Below are 14058 nucleotides of genomic sequence, written 5' to 3' on the forward strand. Positions count from 1 at the left end.
AAACAATTAGAAAAAAAAGGCAAAGATCTACAGACCAGGCAGCTGGCACAAACCGAAACAAGAACAAACCAAAGCAAGGCTATTTTCAGAAAGCTTAAATTGTCTAGGACGGGAAGAGGGCTACATTTAACACAAATAAAGTATCCATACCTAACTAGAAAGGCAGTTGTACTTAACACATGAAAATTAATGATCTGAAGGCACCAGAAGATACAGAGCAAGCTGCAAATATTAACATAGGGAACTGCTGTTAGAGGGCACATTGATTACAGTTGTTCACTTCCTTGCATCTCATCTACCCAATGAAAAGTGTCTTGGATAAATGCAGAAAATGCATTTATGACAGATCAGGATTTCTTAGAAGCTTCTGCAAGCATAATCCCCAGAAGGTCCAAAGGACAGGAAAGGTTAGGAAAAGGCCAATAAACAGGACTTCAAAACCAGCAAGTTTTTAGGAGTTGCCATCAAGTCTGAGTTAGGTGGGACAAAAGTAATTCAACTCAAAAGTCAAATTTCTCTGCAAAGTTTCTTTAAAATAATTGTTCCCAGCACCTAAGAGAAGCAGTCCTGCCAATCACTCCATGTCATGCAATGGTCTCTCCTGTCACTGGATTCCATTAAAAAATTAATGGAGAAAGGTATTACCAGCATTTCCTGCTACCTGGAAACTGTAAAAGAAACATAAATTAGCACCACAAGAACAGAAAAGCTCTTTGTGATCTAATTTTGGAAGAAATGGACTAGAATTCCAGACTTCTCTGAAAGCCCTGTGCAGGTAATCATGTTATTTTTAGTTTCAGTATTATTAGGAGGGTTAGAAAAATTTTGCTCTAATTTACCTGACTGAAAAGCAGTATTCACACAGATTATGGAACAAGTAAGATCATAAAGAGTCACTAACACCTTAAAGCAGCAACAGCAAAGACTGAGAACCACATTAATGCAGCTCTAGAATCACACATATTCTAGCAAGAACTGTGCAGAGATCATAAACTGCTGATGACAGCTTCTGTGCACAAAATACTTAAACTTCTAATTCATAGAAAGATCCACAGAAGGTTAACAAAACAAACTCTAAAGAATCCTTGTCCTAAGAATAGCCAGAAAATGAAATGTCAGATTTGGAATTAGCGAGTACCAGACATTTCTCTCACTGCTTAAGGCAACACTCATCTCATTCAGATTTATGTTCAACTCAGATATCTAGAAACTAAAATGCAAAAGTTCAGCACCACTGTGGCTTTTCAGCTGGAGGACAGGGTGATGAGCACAGGACAACATCCAAGACACTGAAACAGAGCCCAGATAGCCCCAAACCTGAATTTTTACCATGCTACGGACAAAGCATTTTGCTTATTAAAAAAAGCCCAAAACCCAAGCAAACACACAACACAAAAACACTGCAGACCCTCAACGAGCACAGATATTAAGTGAGGCTCAATAAAAACATTAGGACAGCCAACTCAGATGCCCCAGCTTCCCAACTGACTGTCATGACATAAAGGCTCTGGGGAGGTGTCAACAGCTTCTAGAGCCTTGCAATTGCTACAAACATTTCAGTATCATCTCTCAATGACTAATTTTGAATTAAAGAGTGGCTTAAGCATTTTATGATTAAAAACAGTGGACTATGAGACAGACACAGAAACACTCACTCAAGTGCACAGGGCTGAAGCAACTATACAATTCCTAGTTATCCTATTACAGTACATTCTATTTCACAAAATCCACAAAAGCATAAAGGCAAAAAACTGTAGGTAGCAAAAGCATTCCCACGTGTGTTTTCATGTAAATACATTTCCTTAGTTTTCCAACAGTATTTATAATTCTGAGCATTTCAAGGTGTAAACTTATTAATTGACTGACACAGGCAAGAATTTTCCCTGGACTTTGTAATTCAGAACATGAAAGAGGCCTTGCCACAAACAGCACTGAAATCAAAGGCAGCAGCTCCATCTGCATTCCCCTCTGTTTCTTGCATTACACACAGAAGAGAGCAGTACTCAATGAATCAGTGAAATATATTAAAGTTTTCTGGTGGTTTGGTTTTGGGTTGCTTTTTGGTGTTTTTCAGGAGCAATGGAGGTAACTCCTATTACTAACAGCTGCAATACATTTTAATTGCAACATCTGACAGGTCAATTACAGATTGCCTGACCTTAACAGCTGCTTTACAGGCCTGACTCCCATTGAAACCAACTGAGTCAGAAAATTATGAGCACCTCCCACAACATATTTTTTTTTATGCCTAATTGCTAAGAAACCATGGGAGATAGATGAAAAAAATTCCCAGCTTTGCTGGCATTCTGAATTTAAATGATCATTTCACAGGAATGTAAAGGCATGTATTGCTCCTAAGGAGAAAGGAAGTCAGTACACTGAGAGGGTAAAGTGAGGTCCTTGGGCATATGGGGATCCTTCCCACTCTGTTTTTCTCTCTCAAAATGTGGTACTGATAACAAGCCTGGAAGGATCATTTGTCATGTGAATATTCAAAAAAAAAACCTAACCAAAAAAAAAACAACAAACCACAAAAACAACAACCAAACAAAATAAGACTGGGAAAAACATAAACAGAGCTCTCATCTCTTCTTTTTTCAGCAGCATGGATCTACCCCAACTTGATTATCCCCTGTGTGAATCAGGCCACCAGTGTGAAATTAAAGAAAAAAAAATTTTCCTTAAAAGGTTTAAGTTCATTAAAGGTTTTCTGAACTTTTCAGCATTCCTTGAGAAGTGCTCTCACCCATTACTCATTTTCTCTCAACCTTTGCTCCTCTATGGTATAATTCAGTCACAGCACACAGACACAGGTCCTTAACTTAGTGGAAGGCAGACCAGTACAATGGGACTTCTGTAAATGAAATCACTCCTCCAAAACTCTATTTCAGAGAAGCACATACTAAATTTTGACCAGCTACATAGGGAGCTGTAAAACACACACACAGATCTCACTTCTGAGAACATCAATCAGCATAGCTGTCTCCAGGAATTTCATCTGACAACCCCACAGGCTGAAAAGTAAAAAAGTCAGCAGGTGGGTGTCTTGTAGCAATACACACCAAAATTCACCAGTTACCTGATGAATTCACAGTGCAATATGAACAGCTTAAAAATTTTTTAATGAATTTTTAAGAACTCCAGTTCTACTTTACATTCAAGCTGTATTAATGCAAACTCTCTGTTGTCATTCTCCTTTGGGGTTACTTCCTTGTAAAAAAAGAGCTAAAGTCTTCCCTTTTTTATCCTATATTTTTTATTCAATAAACAGGTATCATCAATGTAATTTGTCCAGGAAATGCCTTCAATACCATAAAAGTTTCTACTACTGCATTTAGAAATAATTTCTATAGTCTCAACCAGCTAAAAAACAGTTAAGGGTGAATGCACTCCCCTCTACGTGGGTTACATTTTGTGCACACACATACACAGAAAGGGAAGTGTCATCAAAGCAGCTTCAAGGAAATTCATTTTAGGTCATCAATTTTAAGGTCTTGATTTGCTGGGAGATAAAAGAACAGCAAAAGCCACCAGATGGATTCAAAAGGGCAAAGGGGAATAAGTGTCTTTGAGCCATATCCTGCCTTGTCCAATTACAGAATTATGCAGGCAAGTCTAATTTCAGGCATAGGGCAACGTTCCTATATCCATGCTTAATTCATCCACCAGGCATTTGTTTACCAAAGAGAGCCAAGCTCTGAATTACAAGCACCATGAGCAGGTTCGTGGGTATGCACAGCACATACTCGTCAGGGTGTGGGTGTGTAAACGAGGCTTTTAATTGCTCAGAGAGGTCAGGGCTGAGAAGCCAAGCAGGAGTGGCAGCTCAGGCTGTCTTCCAGGATAAGGTGACAAAATAGTGAGGACCGAAGGGTGAGGAATCTGCTCCCATCCCTGCAGAGCTGCCTCTGCCATGCTCTGTACAACAAAGGCTTCAGACAACATTGGTCACTCTTTTGGGAAAACTGAACTGAGCAGTGCAAGTAGAAATGCACACATGGGATGGAAATCTCTCACCTCCATTCCTCACCACGAGCTCCTCTCTGTGAAAATGAGGAACAGCCTCCACACCCTCTCCAAAGCTCTTCCAGCTCCCTGAAGGATCAGAAGTGTTATGCCAATAACAATCCCTTCTTCAGCAGCCCAAGATCTGAACAAACCACATAAACCAGCATTGATCTGGCTGGGGTCACTGGAGGAGGAGGCTCCAGGAGCCGCTGTTCACACCTGTCATGGTCTGAGCCTGGCCACACCATCTCAAAAAAACCATTTCCTCTCAAACCACGACAACACCTCACCCCTTTTTGTCCACAAAGATGTTTGCAAAGCAGGCAGTCCATGGTATCTTCATTGGTAAATGCACTGCTTAGGGCAGCTGGATGGAAGAAGCAGATCAAAAAAATACATCCCAAGACAGCAAAACCACTCAGGGGGCAGCACCAGTATTTACTAATTTTTATCATTTCAATTGTGAAGTTTTAACGTGGAAGAAAGAATGACAGCTAGGATGTAGACAGGATTTAAAAGTAAAACTGTAAAGTTGTCCCAACTCATCAGAAAAGCAAAGGTTCATAAAACCTGTTTAATGCTCCAAAACCATTGCCAATCCACATCACAAAGCTGCATGACAAAACAAATGGAGAGCCACACAACTGAATGTTTACACTTTTAAATATAACACACCTCTTAATGCATCTTTTCAGACACTCAGAGTTTTCTGAAATTGTCAGGCACTGCTTTCAGCTTGCCTGAAATCTCTCAGCATTGTTAAGGTTTCTGGGAACACTCAACCTGTTGTCAAAAAGGGAATGATAAAAGGGAATAAAGGGAATTACAAAATAGGAGAAAGTTTGTATGCACAGCTGGTCCATTCTCCATCCACATCTCTTGCTACTCGCTAAAAATAACATATAAATAGAAGAGTAACACTTTTTTCTTTTCTATAAAAATACTTTTGTAAAGTTGTCACACATTTGCTCAGAAGGTTTATTCAAAACCCGGCAGAGCATTTATTAACCAGCACACTTCTGAGCTGACAGACATTCAGGATTATCCCCCCCTTAGTTCTCTCCACTTCTCCTAATTCCTTTGTTTAATACTTCAAGTTAAGTTGAAAAGGAAGAAACATGGAAATGATTAGACAAAAAGAAATGCTACTGAGGAGGTCCTACAAAGATAAGCCTTATCAAATGTCACAGCAGCTCCAAACGAGTCAAGAGTTGTACAGATCACTTTCATTTCCCACCAAAGCACATTTATTTATGTGACCAACCCCAAGTATTACACAAGAGTACGAGGAAAAAAGTGAAGCCACTCCAGGCAACAGGGATGACAGATACATATTAAGCAAGCAGAATGGTAATGCCTGGTTTGGAAAGCATCCAGAGAGCATCTCCACCTTGCCCTGGCCACAGTGGGGCAGGGCGATGGGAACCAGAAGTGGGAGGTGACAGCAGGCAGGGCTGTGGGAATGCTCTGCAATGCTCTGCTCTTGCAAGGCATCACTCCTGGCCTCAGCCAGAGGAGTCTGGGATGGATCCCTGGCAGAGCCCAGCCAGGCAAGCTCTGGATACCTGGGGCTTCAGAGGACAAGGAAGCAGAACATGCTGCAGCTCGCAGGCAGGAGACAGCGAGCACAACTCAGGCAACTTCCACTGCCTCTCCATGTCACATGTTTGGTGACATTTCCCACCCAAGCTCCCACAACACAGGCGTGTGAGCACCACCAGCTCCTTCCCCACACAGAACCCTCATTCTTCCAGCCTGTCTGCACTCATAAAAACAAAACAGTTTTCTTTTCTCAGTCTTAATCCTAACTTCCAGGCAAATAGCATGTTTTTTACATCTCTCTTTTTAATTTCAGATCAGTACTTTACTGCAGCTCATGACAGGTCACATTCACATTTCACTCCTCTGCCATCTGCTTTGAAATTCCGAGTATCAAAGGAGTCCATACCTTTGTTCTTATAATTTTGCAGTCCTATTTTACAACTGAAGTGTAATTTAAACAAAACACATGAAATTCAGAGGAAGATCCAAAGTCTTGTAGCTCAGTCTTCTATTTCCACTATTAAAACCCAATATAGCAATTTTTTGGACCAAACAGATCCTTTAAAAGAGCACTCCAATGCCTGAATAACTATATTAATACTCTTGAAAGAGATCCTGTTCTAAGCTTGAGCATCCCATCTTCTCACAGCTCCAGGATAACAATCCTGCAGGACATGCAACACAGTCACAGCACTAAGGGACGTTCTCCTGTAATATTCCTGTCATCCAACACCAGCAGGGTCAGAGGGCACAACACTTTATAAACCACTGAGACACACGGTAATGAATATTAAAGCCTGGTTCACACAACGATTCATTTCCGCTGCCCTCCTGGCCTTTATGGGGAAACACCACTGTTTACCATGTTTATTGATCTTCTGTTATCCATTGTCCATCAGTCCTCTTCCCTTTTAGAACCCCAACTGCACTGGGTATTGATTTGGACTTTGCACAGCAGAGTAACACACCTTACTGTCAGGAGAGGAGAGAGTTAACACAAATAGGAAAGACAATGAACAGAGAAGTAGGAGTTTTGAGGAGCAGAAAGGCAAGATCAGAGAATAAACCCTATTTTATCATTATATTCTCATGTCCCTCCAAAGACACTAACAATTGTCTTCAACAGAGACAACAGCACCCAGAGAATAAACATGACTGGTAAGCAACACAACACCCTGGAATTCCTCTCCTCCCAGAGGGTGAAGCAGGAAATAAAAACACTAGCAAAACTTACAGGGATTACTGCACACTACAGAAACCTCAGTCACTCTGACTTGCTCCTCTACTTCCTTTCTCTCACCATTTCCAACAGAAGCAAGACTGATCATGGCTAAAGAAGTCTTCAAGCAATGCCTCTCAGATGCTTCAATTGAGCAGTTCCAACTTAAGACACTTGGTTTTTATTTTTCAGAGATAATGGTCATCAAGGAGTCCATTAAAGGAAATGATGAAAGAGACAGATTCTGCATTACTGAACTGGTCTGACTGGGAGTCCTGCATGACACTGGCAGCATTGTTACTGTGCTGACCAAGGAGAGGAGATTTTGCTCTGTACAGACTCAAACTCATGAAACCAAGTTAGCACAGTGCAAAACTCCAGTAAGGACTTGTGTGAAAGAACATAAAAATCACCTTAAAAGACTTAAAATTCCATTTGTCAAGCACATAAATACTTTAGGATCTGTGATACACAAAGCTTGACCCAAATCCAAGCAAATCCATTCACTTATGGCTCTTCTAAAGGATACTACTTTCTGCAGGAGGTCAACCCTCATCCCTCACAATGCTCCGAGGGAGCAGGGGCTGAGGCTGCTGGGTGAGGATAAACCCTCCCAGCCAATGCACAACCTTCAGGTCTTGTTGTCCTAAGCTGGAAATGAGATTTGATCAATTATTATTAACTTTCTGCCTTGAAACTTCTGTGCTTGACATGTTAACAGAGGCTTTATAGAAGCCAACCTCCAAGAAGAGATAATTCATAATTCTGTCAAGAACAGCTAACCATATATTTTTATGACACAGTAATAAGGATTTTTGTCCAGGAAAGATGATTAATTCAACCACTTGCAGTACAAAACCCCCCCAAAACAAACCCTTTACTTTGTGAATCTGAACCATTTAGCACAATCCTCTACAATAAGGAGTAGTACACTTTTTTTTTTTGTATAAACAGTTCTGATATGATATTGTCCTCTCAGAAGCTCAGTGTTCTACCCTCCTCTGCCTTGAAAGCATAAAACATCCTTTCAAGTGTCCACTTTGCATTACTCAAAAATGTTCATGCCCTTTATCAGGCACATGTGGCACCCTTGTGCACTTCCAGAGTTGGTTTCTACTCTGAATACATCTCTTCTAATACAAAGTACACACTCATGACAGCTCACAGTATTAACTCTTATCTTTTTTTCTCTAATCTCTAAGCCTACATTATGCTCTCATTTTCCAGCATACATTGTCATCTGATTGTTTCATTTAGGGCAGTAAGGGTTTCTAGAACATGAGGCCTTTATTCATGGATAAATGTTTTAGAGCACACTGAATTAGCATTACTACTGTGGACATCTGATACCACAATTTCTAGCTTAACAAAGAAAAATAATAAAAATCCAGAGATTTGAGGGACTTTTCCAAGCTCCAAAACTGTGTTTAAGACCAGAATTTACTTACCCTCTCCTCCATTCTTTTGGAACCTACAGTTTATCCTAATAAACAGCCTTCATTTTTCCTCATCTCCTGGGCAGGTGTCAGTTACACTCTGCACACTCTGCACCACAATTTATTCCTCTCACGGGCAGAAACTGGCTAGAGCTCAGTCCTGGAGAGCAGGACAGGGGAACATGTCCTTACCTATGGCCACTGTCATGCCTGTGACTGGTCACCTTCACCCACACCATGGAACTCTGGTGGCCTTTCAGATGTGCTACAGGAGAAACACACTGATTTCATCACAGGGAATTGGTTGAGTTGGCACTGAAGGTAGGGGTAGAGCAGCACAGCCCCCAAATGGCTCAACTAAAAAGCTGTTTGAATGCCACAATGCATCCTCAGTCTCTAGCTCCATGATTTTAAATGTATTTCAGTTATATTAGCCTTTTATTTGCTAAGTTTCATTATCTCCCATTACTTTGTTTACACACCTACCACAACAGAGAAATGACTGGCATTACCCATTATGTCCAGGCTTCCTGCTCCACATTCTTTACATTGAAAAACAGTTGGATTAGAAGTTCTTTAGACAGAAACAACTAAGCATTTGGTATTAAAAGCTGGAAGTCTTAAGAGTTGTTATCACACAAAAAGAAGTATGTAATTAATACACACTATTGGGCCATGTCCTTCTTCAAGTTTTAACTTTGGATTTTATTCTTTTTTTTTTTTCTGAAATAGGTAATTTCAGTAAGTTCTTAGCATGAACCAGAAGTGTTGTTCACAAGTGTTCAGCTTGCCAGCACAACTCCCAGGCTATTTCATACCCAAGCAAACTCCGGTGTAAGACATCTCTGAGCACAGAATCAACTTCTTGGTCTTTTACTCAAGGCAGAAAGCACCCTGCACTGCTTTAGAAACACTACCTCAAGCCTCAGCACCTACTTGGAGCATAATTAATGTGCCACCCACAACATAGCACCTTGTTGGATCAGCTCTGAAGTCAGAGTAGTAACCTCTCATAAACCATAAAACAGCATCACGTCAGAGCCTTTAAAAGTCAATTTTAACATCCCAAGTCACTAGTTTATCATTTTATGCTTAAGGTAAAGTCCTTTTACCTCTCATTTAGCACTTTTTCAGTTCCAAGAAAATCAAAACAGAGTGCTCACACTGCCTGAATTTTATTCAATTTAGGAATATTAAGTTATTTCAGCATTAAAATGACAACATCTTCTTGTAAAAATATACACCCCTGAAACTGTAACCCCTTATTTTTCCTGAGTTGCACAGGCAATATCATCTTAAAAGAGGAGTATGACAATGCATCTTAACAGAAGATAATCTTACACCACTGAGGATTTACGCTAATTTATCTTATGGTTATAATACTTAAGTGGCATACAGAAGTTTAAATTAACCTCTGCTGTATACTTCATTTCCCAAAATTATGATCAAGAGCTCCTCAAGACATTTGCTGACAGACACAAATCACCAAGAAGTTCAGCACAAACATTCAGGAGGAACTTTAGCACACGCTGAAGAGACAAAGTATACGGGTTTAGCCCCTGAACTGCAATGAAGATAACATAGATGACACTGAAAATTACAAGAGAAGCAGAAACCAAGGAGCCGACAGCTAGGGCAAGAGAGAGGAAACAATTTTAGTAGACAGGAAACCTCTCGCCTTTGGTGGCAAAAGCCAACTGAAAAATTCTCCCCCGGTTTCAGCAGGAGCGACCGCTGCCGCCTCCTCTGTCGCTTGTTTTTAAGGTGTCGCTCGTACTCCGGCAGCTCCTGCCCAGCGGCAGCCCCGGCTCGGCAAACCCCGCTCTCGCGCCGAGGAGCGGCGGCTCCATCCCGCCCAGCCCCGCACCGGCCCGGCCCCGCTCCCCACGGGCTCCCAGCTCTCCCCCGGCCGCCATCCGCCCTGCCCGGCCCCGGGAGCCGTCCGCGGCCCGGCCCGACCGCCGCCCTCGGCCCCTGCGCTCCTCCCTGCCCGCAGCCCGCGGGGACCGGCGGGCGCTGCCGGCCGCCCTCACGGCACCGCCCGGCCCCCTCACCTCAGCCGCGGCTCTCGGCACCGCCCCAGCCCCTCACCTTCAGCCGCGGCTCTCGGCACTGCCCCAGCCCCTCGCCTCAGCCCCGGCTCATGGCACTGGCCGCTCCTGCCCGCGCCGGGCGGCGGCAGCGGCGGGGAGGCGGCGGCGCCGCCAATCCGGGCCCCGCGGGGGGACGGGCCTGCCCGAGCCGCCGCAGCGCCGGCCCGAGGGGCGGGACGGGGCGGGACGGAGCGGGGGCGGGGACGGGGACGGGGACGGGGACGGGGACAGGGACGGGGACAGGGACGGGGACAGGGACAGGGGCACCCCCGCAGCCGGAGCGGCCCTGTCCGTCCCTCGGGCGCAGCCGGTGTTCCAGCGGCCGGTGGTGGTGACGTTGGGAACGGCCCCCGAGGCGAGGAGCCGCTCGGGCCCGCGGCAGGCGCGGAGCTCCGGCCGCTCCCGGTTCCAGCCGCTCCCGGTTCCAGCCGCTCCCGGGTGTGCCGAGCCTCCCGCGCCCCGTGCGGGCCGCCCCGGTAATCCGGCGGTTCCGGAACGCGGCGCTCGGTGCGGGTTTGTGTCACGGGCGCGGTGCGGGGCTGGCCGCTGGCATCGCTGGGGGAGCGGCTGCGGCAGGAAGCGTGTGCGAGACCAGGCACAGAGAAGCGGGTTGGTATCTAAACATTGCAGAAAATGGCCAAAAATTATCTGCTCCCTTATCGAGCAGGCACTTATCCCAGGAAACCTGCCCTGGCAGAGGTCATTTTATTTACCCTTCATATTTCCCAATTTGCAGCAGACAGAGAAAAAAAAATTAATTCTCTGTGTCAAAAGGTTGTTTTCTTAATAATGGTCTTATGCAACAAATTACAGCCTTTCTACTGCTTTTACCCTTTACTTAATTGCTCTTGCCTTTGAAGGCAGTTAATGATGACATTACAGCATTACACCGGGTCAGGCTGATGCTGGCCCAGGTTTCTTTAGTCAACCCTTGGGTTAATTTGGCTGTGCCAATTATCGTCTCTTTAATAATTTCAGTTTGAATTAAAACATAAAGAATCCTGCAAGATCTTCCAGACTCTTTATTTCATACCAGCTTTTAAATTTATGATACTTTATGAGGTGATGGGACAAAATTTATTTACTAACCAACATTTAGTGGGATATGTGAGCAGAATTCAAATTATTCCAAACTAGCCATTGCAAAGAGTTAAATAGAAATTATTAATTTTCAATTTTCCTATGTTATCTGCAGCTGTAGCTGTGCTGAGGTCAGTGGTGCTGTTGCACCAGGCATTATACATATGGTACGTAGTAGGGGTTGCAGTCTAGGTCAGAAATAGGTGCAGGTAGCACTCAGACTGCTTCTCTCATTAAATGGCAGCAATAGTTCAGGGCTTGTGGAAGTGAATTATTCACAGGCATCTTTGAGTTCTGTATTTAAAAGCAGGATTCCTGCATGTAATGGAAAACCAGAGTTACTGAGAGCAGCCAGCACCTGCCAAAATCTGCTTCAGTGAGGAATGGCCTGAGCTCATCAAATGGATGGTCAGAGCCTTCAAGCTGTTGAATGTCCAAGCACTAAACTCAGCAGTCTTAAGGGTCACAGCTGAAGGATCTGAAGGAACCCAGCAAAAGACTGCACTGTGTGAGTGTCACTGCAGAACCTCAATTTAGTCTTAATTTTTTAAATGAAAAAGATAACACTCTATTTGAAATACAGATACACATGTATTCATCTCAGACACGTTTCTGTTCATGGCTGTCCTTGTATATAGGAAGACCTTTGAATCCTTATACAAAGCTGATGTTAATGTTTCCAGAGTCTGGAGATAAGATAATGGTTGTTTCCTTAACAACAGGTTTTCCCTGCAGGTACAGAGCCTACAGCTGAAGCTGTGGCTGACAGGTTGGTTTTGGCTGTGTTAAACTACAATCAGCTCACTGGAATCTCTGAAGCTTTTTCTGCCCTCTCTTTGCATGTAACTTAGGCAACACATGGACTAAAACTCCTGACCTCAAGATAAATATTTGTGTACCTGGAGTTAGGTCTTCAGCAGAGGCTTCTTCCATAGCATGGTACATGCTGAGCAAAGGCTGGAGGCAGCCACTGGGAAAAACTGGGCACAAGCTGTGTCTGACCAGGGTACCACACTCTGGGCTTCATGGGAATCCTCTTCTAAAGGCAAGTCCCAATCTGGTGGAAGGGGGGCAAAAGGAAAAATCTCAGAATATTTGAATCACTCAGTGCTGTAAGAGTAAATCCTTTTGTTGGATTATCTACCTTCCACCTATCCTACAAAAAGACAAGAGAATAAAGTAAATGCTTATTTATTTTTAATATTTCAGTATCCCACATATAAGTATACAGTCATTCTGAGAAGCAGCAGCCTGCAGGCTCCAGAAACAGGTATCTACAGTCAGGAGCTGCTTTTGAAAAGAATTACTTTAATCTTTTGGAATATGTGAGGGAGACATTTAAATACCTTTAAAAGCAGTGCTTGAGCAGGCTGTGAAATAATAGGTAATATTTCTCCCCCAGAGCTACTGTGAAGCTCAATTCACTTCTCTATAATACCCCCATCAGAATTTCACAGCTCAGGGCAGTTTAAAGCCTCTACTTTTGTGAGAAAAGAACATTACATGAGCTTTGGGGTTCCACATGGTTTTCACAAATCCCGTTGCTGTCAGATCCTGGGGAAGACCCAAGAGCTGCAGGACAGCCCTGCTTGCAATTTTGTGCTGAGAAGCTTGAAGAGGAATGAGGCAGCAGCTGAGCCTGAACGTGTGAATCTTGGCAAACACAGGGTTGTGTGTGTGAGAGCAGCTTTGCTGTTGGTTTGTTTGGTTGTTACCAGCGCAACACTAAACACAACGGAAAGAGGCTCAGCATGGAAAACCCAAACAAGGCTCCAGCCCACCCAGTGTGTACAGAGCCCAAACAGAACTGGCAACACTGGGGCTTCCCAGTGCTCCAGCTGGCTCTGATTGTGGGTGTGGAGGGGAGTTGGGCTTCCTGAAAGCCACATTCCTTCCACAGCTCTTGTGGGCCCATCTTCTGCTTGTCAAACACCCCAATGAGAGTGTTCTCAGCTCCTCCCAGATTCTTTCCCTGCCAGTGGCTCCGCTGCTGTCTTTGGATCTGAATTGTCTAACTTGCAAACTGCCCATCCTGTCCTCCACCCCCTCACTTCTCCCCACTGATCCCAGCCCCTGGGCCGGGCTCCTTGCTGGCACAAAGGGGCTCATCCTATACATGCCCTCCCCAGGGAGCCTCCCCACTCAGCTCCCCAAGCCTGGCTCCAAATCTGCTACTCTGTTTCTAAAATCCCCCTGGGAACTGCAGGAATTCTGAGCTCTTGATGCTTCCCATGCTAAAGCACGTTAATCTGGGGTTTGGGGTTTTTTATTGCCATTTCATTTTTAAAGCTGAGCTGAGGATAGATCACAGAATCATTAAGGTTGGAAAAGACATCCAAGATTATTGAGTCCAACCTTTGACTGATCATCACCTTGTAAGCTAGACCAGAGCATTCATAACTCCTCAATTACAACAGCAGGCAGGTCTCAAATCCAGCTGTAAAATAAAATATCCAAAAGAATGGTGGAGAGAAACAACATTTAAAAATTACAGGAATTTAGTTGTCATTTGCCTTTGTGGTCTTCCTATTTCCCTTTTTATTTATTTATTTAAGGCTTCTAGACACCCAAGTATCTGTGGAGGAACAGCTTTATGCAGCTGCTCATGCCAAGTCCTTGCACTCAGAGAAGACACTGCCAGAGCCAGAGGAGGTTCCAAATTGCACCCGTGTCCAGCACA

General features: G+C 43.8%; 1 protein-coding gene across 4 annotated transcripts in view; it reads right to left on the bottom strand.

The window, feature by feature from the left end:
- TEX2 (testis expressed 2) overlaps window positions 1–12412 on the bottom strand; it is a 48595-nt gene extending 36183 nt beyond the window's left edge. Inside the window, exon 1 of one of the 4 annotated variants that reach the window (XM_059864034.1) lies at window positions 12278–12412. In XM_059864034.1, coding sequence (XP_059720017.1) covers window positions 12278–12323 — 46 coding nt within the window. In that variant the 5' untranslated portion in view covers window positions 12324–12412. Of the gene's footprint in view, window positions 1–4017; window positions 4069–10259; window positions 10431–12277 lie in introns of those variants that run through there. The other 3 variants (XM_059864035.1, XM_059864036.1, XM_059864037.1) reach the window with 3 other exon arrangements.
- Window positions 12413–14058: the final 1646 nt, after the last annotated feature.

The sequence above is a fragment of the Haemorhous mexicanus genome, chromosome 20 (genome assembly GCF_027477595.1).
Source record: "Haemorhous mexicanus isolate bHaeMex1 chromosome 20, bHaeMex1.pri, whole genome shotgun sequence".
NCBI classification, from domain to species: Eukaryota; Metazoa; Chordata; class Aves; order Passeriformes; family Fringillidae; genus Haemorhous; species Haemorhous mexicanus.